This window comes from Astatotilapia calliptera, chromosome 10 (genome assembly GCF_964374335.1).
Source record: "Astatotilapia calliptera chromosome 10, fAstCal68.1, whole genome shotgun sequence".
Classification (NCBI taxonomy): Eukaryota; Metazoa; Chordata; class Actinopteri; order Cichliformes; family Cichlidae; genus Astatotilapia; species Astatotilapia calliptera.
Window position 1 is genome coordinate 3,312,654 of NC_137431.1, and position 14,403 is coordinate 3,327,056.

The 14,403-nt window shown below is 44.4% G+C and overlaps 1 protein-coding gene across 4 annotated transcripts in view; it reads left to right on the forward strand.

Moving 5' to 3' along the window:
- Positions 1-3,321: 3,321 nt before the first annotated feature.
- The window catches only part of gdpd5a (glycerophosphodiester phosphodiesterase domain containing 5a), a 33,183-nt gene continuing 22,101 nt past the window's right edge, over positions 3,322-14,403 (forward strand). For all 4 annotated transcript variants that reach the window (XM_026182381.2, XM_026182383.2, XM_026182382.2 and 1 more), the window contains exons 1-2: positions 3,322-3,620; positions 12,899-13,072. In XM_026182381.2, the coding sequence (XP_026038166.2) occupies positions 12,956-13,072 (117 nt within the window). In that variant the 5' untranslated portion in view covers positions 3,322-3,620; positions 12,899-12,955. The remainder of the gene's footprint in view (positions 3,621-12,898; positions 13,073-14,403) is intronic.

Below are 14,403 nucleotides of genomic sequence, written 5' to 3' on the forward strand. Positions count from 1 at the left end.
ATCTGCATAATGTATGTTGTACTTTCAGTAACAGAGAGGCGTCTGGCTGAAGAAACCAGTATGCATAAATATAGTCCTGTTTATGTGGTAGCTTCATTACTGTTCTTCTTCACGATAAAACGACATGCCTGCCAGCGCAGGTGTTTTTGCCATAGTGGCAATTAACTGTCTTTATAATTATCTCAGTATTTGCCCCCTGATAGGTTTGAAGCATAAATGACAATCAACAATACAAATCTAACACCCCCCCTCAACTTTTTTTCTCTCTCTTCCTCATCCTGTTCTTTCCTCCTCTGTTGCATGATTTGAAAGCCGCACAGACCACTGGGCAGCGGAATGTGGAGAACACCACTGAATACAACAGGAAGTTCTGTGAAGCAGTACAACTGCAACTAAAATCAACATTAACTAGATATAACTGCCGGGTACATATTACACAATAAGAAGACTGACTGTCCAGAAAGTAGTTTGGCAGGCGTTTGCACTTTAGTATTGCTGTAAGTGGTGAACTCTGTACACAATACCGTCAGATTAAATCTGCAGAGATGGTCTGATTTTCAGAACAAGCTTCACTAAATACCATATCTGATTCTTTCTGATAGCTGTGTCAGTAGTCAAAACAGTATTTAGGCCTCATACTGTCTGAGCTTTTTCCCCCATGAATCCTTCCTTCTTCCTCGTGTCATGTGCACTCTCACACTCCCACTTCTGTGTTTAGAAGTGGATCAGACAGCAGGAAGTTACAGAAGCAGTGGAAGCACGTCCGGTATAACACTCTCCTTGTGCTTTTACAGCACGCTGTTCTTTCTTGGCAGCGTTTTTCGATATGAATGGTTTGCAGAGAGACGCGGTCATATCAATAGGTAGATCACTCTCATTAAAACATTGCTATTTTAAATACATAAGCTGAGAAAGTCCTTGCAACTATCATTTTTATTACCATTCAAATAAGACAGGATAACAGTAACTGTATCTTTCTCGTGTTTGAGAGACTCTCTTGTTACAGCTGTTGAAATAATAATGTAATAATAATAATAACGACAAAACTCTGAGTTGGCAGAGTTGTACACCAGATGCTGTTACTGATGCAAACCTAAAGGGGATTTGTGTCTCTGGCTTGAATCAAACCAGTGACCTTCCGCTTGTGGATTGAATGTGTTACGACTAATGGCGGCAGAAAGATTTCAAATTGACAGTCCTTGTACTTTCCATGGCCACTAGAGGCCAACAAAGAGCTAGTTATAGATAGGAGATGAAAATAAATCCTCTTATTAAGCGTTCCTGCTGTCACTGCCACTACAACCACTTACTCAGCACAGTTTTGTTAATTCATTTCTATACACAAAAACGTGTAGTAGGTTTTCTTTTGTGTGTGTTCATGTGTGTGTTTTAAGCATCACAAATATCAGGCTTTACAAAATCCCTCTCATGGCATTTGTTCACATTCCAATAAAGTTCTTGTCGTCCTCAACATTTGGTTAAAAACGCTGCACCTGAGCGTGCATTTCATGTGCAAAGAAGTTCTAGCTGAGGTACCTTCATTGCCACTGCTAAATTGCCAAGGATTAAAGGGATCTTATGTAATTATCCAAAGCCAAGGGTTAATCTCTGACTGCTGGGCCTGGAATAGCCAGATCTCTTACAAGACTTTACTCATCTCCTCTCCCGCTTTGCCAGGTGTTTAGGTAAGGCACTGCTGCCATAGTCCTCTGTGGCCGTGTACATAATTATGTTCATATTACAACAATCGTTTCAATTGCTTGAACAGTCTGAAAGGAGAATGGAGAGAGGAGTACTGGTGTGTTTCATTCCATGCGTCTCTTTATGCTGAGAGCTTTTTCTGAACACTTAAACTTACAAAAGGCTTTAAAAGGAACTGAATGATGTGAGAAATGTAATGCAGATGCAAATGTCGTGTTACTTTCTAGTTTTTGCTGATAACTCATTTTATCAGTGTGTTTTACAGTCAGTCTTAGCAGGAATTTTACAAATGGTAAAATAGCAGGGATGGGGAAAAATGGTACAATTACAAGAATGATTATGACTCCCTACTTCTGCACCTGCATGTCATCCTTTGAGCCTGAGATCTGGCGGCCGCCCGACCCTGACCCTGTTGTCTGGTAAATTCCAGGAAACGTGGACATTTCCATGAGCCTGATGTCACGCTTCCCTCCTTGGCAACCTCAGAACCCTCCCCTGCAGAGGTTTAATTAAGTCATTTCTCTCACTATGAGCTCTTATCTTGAGCCTCCTTTCCTGAGATCTCCACCCACACTTTAAATGTGCAAATGTCCCTCAACTCCCTGAGAAATGTGAGATAATTCCTGTCACATTTTTCCTCTTTGTCCGATGATCTCTCCCAGTAACCAAATGTGTGCATCTTGGTTGATTCAAGATACCTTGTCGTCCCCTTCTGCATCTCCCTCTGCCCTCAGCAAATTCTAATGTGTTACATTTTGCTTTGTTTTTGTGTGCAGAGAAGAAGTAAAGATGCACATTTGTAGCCACAAATTGTGAACAATAATCCTAAAGCTTGTAGTCTTAAAGTCCTCTGAAATTATTGAAGAGAATATTTTTACATAGTTTGATTTTTGTATCATTACAAAGTATTTCTTGTCATATTTATGGAAAGTCTGCACTAAAAGAAAACTCAATCTGAAGCCTTCTCAGCTTGGAACGAAGGACTATTTGGATAGTTTTCAGTTTAAATTTTGAGAGAAATAAAAAATTAAATTCATTACTGTGGATTTAAAAATCTCAGATTTATTTCATTTGTAAAATGTAAATTCCAAAGGTGTTTTTTTATATAGAAGACATACACTATATATTTATATTACATATAAGGTATTATTTCAGTAAACCCCCTTGAATTAAAACCGAAAACCTGAACTTTATTCGCATCTTGATTGTTTCATTTAAAATCCACAGCAGTGATGCACAGAGGGAAAACTACAGACACTGTAAAACTTTGTCCAACAGATTATGGACCTAATTGTTGTTCAGATAAGAGGATTTTTATATCCAGCACATTTGGCTTTTAGCATTAGCATTTTGGGCTATCAGTTGCCCAAAAATGTGCAGCAAATTTCTCACTGGGATCCACTGACCGGGATCTCCAGACCCACTCAGAGTGAAAGTGCTGCTCAGGTCCACTTACCCGACAGAGAGAGAGAAGTTACCCCACTGCAAGAAATACCCCACATTTCAACAGGTGCTGCCGTGCATTGGTCAGGTGTAAAAACTGCGGAGACAGGATGTTTCTTGCAGTGTGGGCCACAGTTCCGCCCACGAGTGTCACAGGGATTACAGTTAGTATTCACTCTGCTATGAACGCTAATGTAGGTGCATCTGTATCCAAGCAGAGGCAAGCCTTCCATTTATTACAAGGGTTGTTTTTTCCCCTCTCCTTTCTCCATTAGCTCTCTTGTCCGGATATAAAACACACTGATGCCGCTGCGTCTCTCACACTGCCACTCAAAGTAACCTGAAAGTCTTGTGTGGATCCATAAACTGCGAAGAGACGGCGTTATGTCAGCATCCATGGAAATACTGACTAACTAACAGAGGGACTGAGACTTTTCCAGCAGTGCCAGTGAAAAACAGCCTGTAGTGAAGACGAGGTGAGTGTTTGTGCGCTTTATGGGATTATTGTCGTGTAAGCCAAGTGACTGCTCCTCAGAACTGTCACTTGCATCGCTTTGTTTCTGTTGTGCGATCAGTTGGTGACACTAAATTGAGTGATCTGTCCCGTTTGTCCCCCACAAATAATCTATTTTTCCAATACATGCTTATGTTAATTTCGTGTAATTTCGACATAGGCACAGATAAATGGCAGATGAGGCAGCTAAAGATGAACATACAGTCTGTGCGTGATATTAATCGAGTAAACTGTAATGAATTGACAGGCTAGAGCCAGAAGTCCACAGGTGAATACTTTCAAACTATTTGGATAACTGAATAATTACTTTCTTTCTTTGAATGCTGAGCCCAGCGTCCCAGTTATGGCGCATTACTTTAATAGAACTGGAAGTATTATAGCCTTTTAAAGACTTTCATGGACAAAATGATTAAATGATCTGAATGTCAGATTAATAAACAGTGAAAATAATAGATTCATGTCTAACTGACATTGAATTAGGTATGAAACATTGAATTGTGTTGTTGTGCTGTCTTTACCTTCGAATATAAGGCGACTTTAGAATGTGAGGCGACTGTTGTTGTGATTTGGGGCTACATACTGAATTGAATTGAATTCTTGAAAGCCATTGGACCAGGTTTAGTAAATGTTGTGAGACTGTAAATTACAAAACTGTTAAGCTAATTTTTCCCAAGTGAAGCTTTAAAGTTACAACATCATCATCTATCGAACTTCATAAACTTTAATTGCACCTGTTTCTTTCTCTTTGTGCTTCCAAATGTGAGTGGAAGACATATCTGACCATCAGTTTTTATCTGTCGGTGTATCCTGGCCATCCTGCAGCATTACCTCCGTTATTTGTCACATTTAAATCACATTTAACAAATTAAAGACTGCCTCGTGAGACTAGCAGGTGCTGCTTGGATAGGAGAACTAGATCTCACTCTAAAAGATGTTTTTTCTGATCACCTGATGATCAGAGCTCACTGGTTACCAGAGAGGCTTTGTTTCTAGCCCTTGCCCCACTCCTCCTCCTTTTGAGTGCATAACATGTATGTGACACTAATGGAAATTCTATTTTGGGCAAAACCCACTGAAAGATTAGAGTATTATTAATGAATGCATATATAAATTTCATGAAGGAGTGAAGAATGGAAGCTTAAAAAAAGGAAACAGTGACCGAGATAAAGGGCTAATAATAGGCAGATATGGTAGTGGCTCTGTGGCAGTTGGTGGATTGAGATTTAGTGGATTATTGTATTGTTATTCAATGAGCGCATGTGTCCAACTCAACAGACAACCTGTGGCCTCACAGGCTTCCAGAAAGTAACCAAGCTACTTCTAGAAGCTGGCAACAAAGCAAAGAGAGGAGTAAAGTCCTCTCAGGTGAAGGGAATGTGCATGGGAGAAAATTCGCCCAAAGCCATCTGAAAGGCTGGCGAGAAGGAGAGCTGATGATAGAAGGACCCGGGTGCATTACAGATTTAAAATGAGACGTTTCCAGGCTTGTGCTGTCCTGAAACAATGGACACACTGTGACACACAGTAATATGTAACAGAAGTTAAAAGAAACAAGAGAAGTTTCATTAATATTTAATAACATATTAGACCAGCGAGTCCAGCAGCACAGCACCTGCTGCTGTAAGTATCAGCAGGATGCAGCTGCTGTAATGAGCTAATACTGATGACTCATTACAGCCCATTTTCTATAGACAATGTCATAAACCACACTGCACTCCTAATTATCATTTAACTAGTGAAAATAACTAGTAGTGAGTCAATGCAGTTTCATCAGAATTTACATTTACTAGTCAGGACTGTTGTTGTGTGCTTGTTCACACTGTTTTTACTCAAACTTTAGTCAAACTTTCACTGCAAACATTTAACTGAAGGAGTATTCAAAGCTGTCTTTTGTTTCCCCTTGAACGATGGTTAAAGTCATTATTGGGGGACTACGTTACCTGTTGCCTGGCTCCAGACCTTTGAACGTTTCATATCTATTGAGATTACTGCTTTTATCTTGTGTCGTGTCACAAAACAGCAATTTTTAGGTTTTAAAAAAATAGATGAATAGATAAATACATAAAATATAAAATAAAAAGTCTGTCCAATAAGTGTCAAAGCAAACGGTGAAACACCCCTGAAAACAGAGTAATAGCAGAATTCAGGTGAGGCTGCTCATCAGTGTTGGTCTCTGTTTTAAATCGAGTGAAAATGTGTTTCCACGTATGCAGTGTCAGAGTGAACTGCATGTGATATGCTCACAATTCTGTCTGTCATCAGGCTACTTTACTTTGGTTGCACCGACTCTACCTTTTGTTGGAGCTCTGTTAGGATATCTTTTGTTCTGCTGAGCATGGCATTTGTTCTTTGTAATGATTAGCTTGGTCAGAAATATCAGACCACAGTGCTTTAAGCCAGACATCAGCCCATAGACTCTTTATAAACGTTGGACTGTGACATGGGACGTTTTTTTATTACAGGTTTTGAAGCCTCGGTGTTATCAGCTTTTCTTTTTCTTTTTATTTGATAATTTAAAAAAAAAAGATGTTGGAGGGCTGAGTTATCACAAACGGCTCGTGACCTGAATTCATAAGATGAAGGTACCTGCTAATTAGTGCTAAGTAACAGACTAATCACTACTTTTGGTTACTTAACTTTTCCAAAGTAAACCCCTTTGATATATTATTTGTTATATAATTACATTAAAAATGTTCCAAATGGCACCAACACCACAAACTAAGTAGAGAGGCCCAGCGCGGTGACTTGAATTAGTGGAGACAGCTGTAAAAAAAAAAAAAAAAAAAAAAAAGCAGTATTGAATAACTGAGCTGTAAGTGGACATTAGAAGATGTGCAGTTTTTGTTGCTTTCACCGTGGCTTAGTTTTCTGTTCCCACATCACTGCTGCTTGTGTCAGAAACAGTTTTCCCTTTTAGCGCACGTACTGAGGCACCACTTCTTGCCAGCAAAGTTTTATTTACTTATGCCCCGTTTATGCCTATGTCACATACAGTATGTGGGTGAATATGAGAAGAGAAAGTATAGTAATTCTGTCCTTCAACCCTCAGAGGTCCAAGCCATCATGGGTGGAAACCCTAAACCATAAATAAAATGCAAGGAGTTATGGAAAATTTTTGAACGTCAGTTACAAATTATTATATAATTTTCCCCCATATTCCTGATAACTGTGAGAGGTGTCTGAATGGTGTCCAAAACTATGAGGAAATATTTTCTCTCTAAAGGAGGGTGAACTCACTGAGAAACTGCACCCAGAATCTGACCGATGTAGGCCGTCCTTAGTTTACTTCATAATGACCACAGCTCTGTGATGATAGCACCACGGTGACGCAGACAGACAATAGGCTAACCTGGCTGGAATAAGCCCACTGTGATTTCAGCTCCAGTTGGCCCTTGTCTGAGGACAGGGTGAGATTATGAATGCTGGAAATCTGCCAGCGCAAGCCTTCTTCAGGCCTGGGAGTTTCCATGTAATAGCCAGGCAGCAATAAAAGGACAGAGATATGTGAACAATTTCCTCTTTAAATACTGTTTATAGTTTTAAATTAGCAGTAAATGGTAGACAAATATTCACACTTAAACACTGAGAAGCCCTGAATACACAGCTCACAGTCCTTAGCGTAAGACACTTTCATTACTCAACAAGTATAGTTTAATGGGGGGGGGTATTATGCTGGCTCCAGCTCCACATACAGTTGCTGAGAAGTTTACACAGACTCATCATGGACATGAATGTCATGGTAATTTGCGGCTTTGTTGAACAGCTCTTTCCTGGAATGACTGTAAAGCATGAATCTATAATATAATCTCTAATCTAATCTCTTAATTTCTCCACAACGCCTATTAACCTACTGGTTAATAGTAGTTAATGCTCTTTGTCATCATAAAAAGAATTGGTTTTGGTCTTTTGAACTTATTGAACTGACCAATACTCAGAGCAAAGGGAAAGTCCAAGAAACTCAGTGAAGATCTACACAAGTTTGGAAGGTCTGACGGAGCCATTTCTAAATAATGGCTCCATCAGACAGACAATTATACATAAGTGCAAGACATTCAGATGTGCCATAGCTTTGCTAAGGCCTGGAAAAAGACCCAAACCATCTCCTCAGATGAGAAGCAATTAGTTTATGCATGCAATGGACCGGAAACTGTCTGAACACCAGTGTAACTGTCCACTGTGAACTCTGAGTTTTACATTGCTATGTGTGCCAACCACGAAAGAAGCATCAGTATAATCTGGGACTGTTTTCTTGCTAGTGGTACTGGTGCTTTCTACAGAGGAGACAGACAAAATGCACACACTTAGACACAACTGCGTTTGGGACAATGATCCCAAACACACTTCAAAACTAGTTTTGAAATAGATAAAGAAGGCTAACATTAAGATTCTGGATTCTTCCTAAAGGCACTTAAACTCTGTTAAAAAGAGGACTGTGTTTAAAACTTAGTTCCATCCCAGGAACCCCAGTTAAATGAACTCTACCAATTCTGCCAAGAAGACTGGTTAATTAACCTGGCAGAATTATGCCCAAAGCTTTTTGGTGGCTGTCAAAAGTACAATAAAAAAAGTATGACTTGTTTGAAAGTAGTCTTCTAAAAAAATCTATGTTGAAATCAACTGATTACTAAAACTGTCATGGTCCTGCGGCCATGACTGAGTGACTTTGTGTTTGTGTCCCTTATTGTTATTATTCTCTTTATTATTCATGGCTGTTTTGGGATGGTTTGTGTTTTGGGATTTTAGATACTGGGTTTTGGGTTTGTGCTCCCTCTATTGGTCCCTGGTGTTAGTGTTCCCCTGTCTTGTCAGGTTAATCAGGTCCAGCTGTGTCTCCCACCTGTGTGTGATTTCCCAGTGTCTCTCTGTGTACTTATAGTGTGTGTTTGCCTCTGTTCCTCGTCGCGTCGTCTGTGTTCATACCTGGTGTAATCCCCTGCGTGCTCTCCCTGCTGTTCTCCCTTCATGCTCAGGTTTGCTATTTCTTTGTGTAGTTTCTCCCAGTTAGTTCATCCTTAGTTCTGTTTTACCATCCCCACTTTATATTTGATATTATCAATAAATCACCCTCACACCTGAATAAGTGCTGCGTTTTGAGTCCTCCTTCCACTCTCCACACGGCCGCTGCCCCGGACCGTGACAGTACGACGCGACCACAACATGGACCCAGCAGCGCTTAACCCGTCCAGGGAGCTACGGGAAAATCTCATCGATGCCACACAGGAGCTCATCGACCGGTGGCTGGAAAACCCGGGTGGCACGTCCCAGCGCGCTATAGAGAGGCGGCTACAGCGTCTGGTGACCGGTCTCCCATGGCTTCTGGGCTCGCTTTGTTCGTGGGAGCGGGAGTTCCTCCTTTTGGACCTCGGACTTCACCCCCCGTCTGCTTTTACTTTCGAGCAGCCTGAGGCGGTGAGCGAGCGACATGTTCTGGCTTCCCCAGATTCCGGGACTCTGTTTTCTGGGGCTATTCAGAGCGGGATGAGAGACAGTGTAGATAGCTTACCTACCTTCGTGGTAACGGATCCTTCGCAAGTGGGCGTCTACAAACCCTCTGTAAAACCGAGAGACTTTTTCTCTGCCGCTCCTTCTGAGCCAGGACTTTATCACCATTCTCCGGCTCAGTTCTGTGTCCGGCCACAAGCTCTCAGGTCTGTGGCTCAACCGTTAGCCTCCCTAAGGGCTCAATTACCCGTTCTGCCGCCGCTCCGGTTAGCCACTCAGCCACCACCACCGCTAGCATCGCTACAGCCCACAGTTCCGGTAATGGCTGAGCCACAATTTTCGCACTGTTTTTCCACCGCTGTTTCTGGGCAGGGAGACAAACTGTTTCGCTACGGATCTGTTCCTCAACAGCTGGCAACATTAGTGGCTGGGTTACTGCCCTCAGCTTACTCTGGACCCCTGGAGGCCAAGATGCCAGCTGTGAACTGCACCGGGCTGTCACTGCCTGAGCAGGGTCAGTGCTCTGCGCAGCTGCAGCCCTCCGTACGTGCGCCAGAGGCCCACGTGCCTACTGGTTTTGTTTCATGTGTGCCAGAGGCCCATGTGCCTACTGGTTTTGTTTCGTGTGTGCCGGAGGCCCACGTGCCCGCTGGTTCTGCGGCTGTTTTCGCTGGGGGGCCCAAGGACCCGGTCCGGCCTCCTGCTTCGCCTGCTGGGGGGCCCGAGGAGCCCGTCCAGCCTCCTGCTTTGCCTGCTGGGGGGCCCGAGGAGCCCGTCCAGCCTCCTGTTTCGCCTGCTGGGGGGCCCGAGGAGCCCGTCCAGCCTCCTGCTTCTCCACCTGTGGCTGCTTCTCCACCTGTGGCTGCTTCTCCACCTGTGACTGCAGCGCCGCCTCCTGCAGTACCACCACTGGCAGTGCTACCGCCTGCTACGGCCACACCTCAGCCTGAGGACGCATCCTCACCTGGCCCGGCTTCATCCTCGCCTGGTCCAGCTTCAGTTTCATCCTCACCTGGCCCGGCTTCATCCTCGCCTGGTCCAGCTTCAGTTTCATCCTCGCCTGGCCCGGCTTCATCCTCGCCTGGTCCAGCTGCAGCTTCATCCTCGCCTGGCCCGGCTTCATCCTCGCCTGGCCCGGCCTCATCCACGCCTGGCCCGGCCTCATCCACGCCTGGCCCGGTTTCATCCTCAGCTTCATCCTCGCCTGATTCTGGCCCAGCTTCAGCTACAGCTTCGCCCGGCCCAGCTTCAGCTACAGCTTCATCCTCGCCCGGTCCGGCTTCAGCCTCGTCTGGTCCAGCCTTCGTGTCTGCATCCTCGTCTGGTCCAGCTTCAGTCTCGCCCGGTCCTGGTCCGGCTTCGTCCCTGCCTGGTCCGGCTTCATCCTCGTCTGGTCCAGCCTTCGTGCCCGCATCCTCGGCCACAGCATCCTCATCTTCACCCGCAGCGCCTGGTCCAGCCTCCGCTTCAGCGTCCTCTTCAGCTTCGCCTGGTCCAGCTTCAGCTTCATCCTCAACTGGCCCAGCTTCAGCTTCTGCTTCAGCCTCGCCCGGCCCGGCTTCAGCCTCGCCTGGTCCAACTTCATCCTCGCCTGGTCCAGCTTCAGCTTCATCCTCGCCTGGCCCAGCTTCAGCTTCTGCTTCAGCCTCGCCCGGCCCGGCTTCACCCTCGTCTGGTCCAGCCTTCGTGTCTGCATCCTCGTCTGGTCCAGCCTTCGTGTCTGCATCTTCGTCTGGTCCAGCCTTCGTGTCTGCATCATCGCCTGACTGGCCTTCGTGTCTGCATCATCGCCTGAGCGGCCGCCGTTGCCTTCCGCACGGCCGGCCCCCGGACCGCCATCGCCTGAGCGGCCGCCGTTGCCTTCCGCACGGCCGGCCCCCGGACCGCCTTCGCCTGAGCGGCCGCCGTTGCCTTCCCATGACTGAGTGACTTTGTGTTTGTGTCCCTTATTGTTATTATTCTCTTTATTATTAATTATGGGCTGTTTTGGGATGGTTTGTGTTTTGGGATTTTAGATACTGGGTTTTGGGTTTGTGCTCCCTCTATTGGTCCCTGGTGTTAGTGTTCCCCTGTCTCGTCAGGTTAATCAGGTCCAGCTGTGTCTCCCACCTGTGTGTGATTTCCCAGTGTCTCTCTGTGTACTTATAGTGTGTGTTTGCCTCTGTTCCTCGTCGCGTCGTCTGTGTTCATACCTGGTGTAATCCCCTGCGTGCTCTCCCTGCTGTTCTCCCTTCATGCTCAGGTTTGCTATTTCTTTGTGTAGTTTCTCCCAGTTAGTTCATCCTTAGTTCTGTTTTACCATCCCCACTTTATATTTGATATTATCAATAAATCACCCTCACACCTGAATAAGTGCTGCGTTTTGAGTCCTCCTTCCACTCTCCACACGGCCGCTGCCCCGGACCGTGACAAAAACAGCATAAAACTGCATTCATAACACTGAGCAACACTTAGGAGGACTACAAAAAGGTCTGTGAAGCTCCATATTCAGATACATCGAAGTATTAAGGAGTTAAATTATATATTTTGACCTGACCAGCGCACATGTCACCATTAGCTGTTCCACTATTAGCAATTACCAGTTAGCCACATTAGCCCCTTGTTATCGTTAAGCAGTTATCAGTGGGACATCTGGCTTGAGATTTATAGGCAGTGTGAGAATCTTGTAAGTCTTTTGCGAGGCCACTGATAAAGCTGATGAATGCAGAGGGCTCTGCTCTACAGTCGCACTTTCTAGGAATCTTTTCTAAGACTGAAATGACTGAATTCGTTGTTTTATAAAGCAGGAGAATGACCCTATCCATTGGGCTGTACACCTTTTGAAGAATGGGGTCATTTAGGACCCAAATCCTGTATTATTTGGATATTTATTGAGTATTTGGTTTGAAGGTTTGGGCGTCAGATATTCACTTTATAGTTGCTCACTTGGAGACTTTGTTATTAGATTTAAGCACTTACCTCTTTATCGTTACAAAAAAGACTTACTGGTACTACTTCACAACCACTTATTGCTCTCCTGGGAAAATTTATATTTTTCTTTCTCTCTGCTGTGACAAACCATCTGAAGACATTTCATTCTCTAGAGCACCAATGTTAGGTGTTTTATAAACCTAAAGGGCCTAAGATCACATGCTTAGAACATAAACCTATTCCCAGGATCCAGGTTTAATTATAGATAGAATTGACACACCTTAGGTTACCTGATTCATTATAGTAAATGGAGGTTATTCCATGGAGAAACCATCTGAAAATTCTAATTAAAAAATCCCGGAAAAATGCGACAAAGAGACCAACTCCTCGAGAGCCTTAAAAAAACAGTGCTTTCTATGGCAGCATTTTTAGCTAGCACCAAAGCAGAAAGATGTTCTCTGAACCAGACGTGAGTTGAGTGCAACACGCTGTCTCCTTCTGACTCTTTTTTTTTACAGATGTTCAAGGGCTCAGACTATACCACACAGACATGTGGTACCAGCCTTCTCAGTTCTATTTGCCACTCTTAAACAACCATAAATCCTCACATGTGTAAAGACTGACTCAGCAACTGTAATTCATGCACCATATTATTATGGCTGTTTGAGACAAGGCTTACTATTGACTGGTGTATTGACGGTCTCTCACAGGTGTTGTGACTCCAAACAGGGTGCAGGGCTGTCAACATCTTCTTGTTGTTTTGTGAAAATATACCTCAGCGACATGACATGACACGGCATGTTGCTGAAAAGGGTAATTACATATGTGAAGTCTGAGCTAATGTTCGAAGGCTTGTTTTGTTTAGTAACAGTTCTTATTCTTCTTCAGGTTCCCAGTCCTGTGTGGGATGTTAACAGACTGGTGTCACGTTAAGGCTGAAGGAGCATGGTGAAGCACCAACCCTTACAGGTCTATGAGAAGCAAGTCTTTGTCTCCTTTGTCACTGGGATCTATGGTTGCCGCTGGAAGCGATACCAGCGTTCCCAGGATGAAAGCTCCAGGGTAAGAATATAGCTCTAACCATAAAGTATGGATGCTATAATAATAGTTAGAACATTGCAAATGCTGTCTTCGAAGTGTGCTATCAACAACATGACCTTTGTGCAAACAGTGTTGCCAACTTAGCGACTTTGTCGCAATATTTAGCGAGTTTTCAGACCCCCTTAGCGACTATTTTTTCTAAAAAGCGACTAGCGACAAATCTGGCGACTTTTTCTGGTATTATTGGAGACTTATTTATGACGACTTTTTGACGTGAAAAGCGTATCGCTCTTACTCTCAACAAGCAGCGGTGGTGCCTTGGGCACCTCACCCGTGCCAAAGCGCTCACAGGCGGAGGACAGTCCTCCCCCAGCTGCTATCAGAGCAGGAGACGTTCACACCTGTGCATCCAAACGGCAAATGAATCGTGCATGAGCGAAGCCGCTGCTCCGCACTGACTATAACGCAGTCAGTTCTTCCTTTACTGTTATGCTGTTTTGTGGATCACAAGGTTTAAAACTACTTATAAACACACACACACACAAAGTAACTCCACCAGAGTGCCAATTTCGGGTCACTTTTGCCGGTCCAGGCCTGGATAAAGGAACAGGGTTGGAATTGTGACATTAAAAAACTGTCAGGAATCGCTGTGCGGCAGGCAGGAGTAGGACCCAAAATGCAGGACTCACAGGCACGAGGGAATGAACTCAAAACTCAGCTTTATTTGCTGGCAGAACAAATATACAAACTAAACTAAACTGGGAAACCACAAACTAAGAACTCACAGAGAGACACAGGGAGATCCACACAGCATGAGGGACGACGTCACGCTGAACAGAGGGAGACGCAGACAGAAATACACAGAGGGTTAACGAGGAAAGTGGGAACACACGGGGAACACAGGTGACACTGATAATCATAACGAGACAGGGCGGGGTGAACTGAACATGACATGTACGGGCGTGAGAGTCACAAAGTAAACAGGAAGTGCACAGAGGTTCAGACAGGAGGAGAGAGAGCACGGGGAAAACACAGACATAACGGGCTGGGGAAACATGAAACAACCACAAAGGGAGACGAGGGCTCATAAATACATAGAGGGCACACAGGGGGAAGAGAGAGCACGGGGAGAACTTAGACATAATGGGCAGGGGAAACATGGAATAAAACATAAGGAGAGACGAGGGCTCACAGATACACAGAGGGGCACACAGGGGGTAAAAGCCATGAAGGGAAAACACTTAGGGAACAACACAACAGGGCAACTCAGAAAACATGGCCTAAGCAAGGAACAAAATACAAACATACAAGAAAACTAAGAACACTGGGCCAACATGGCCCAGGACCATGAC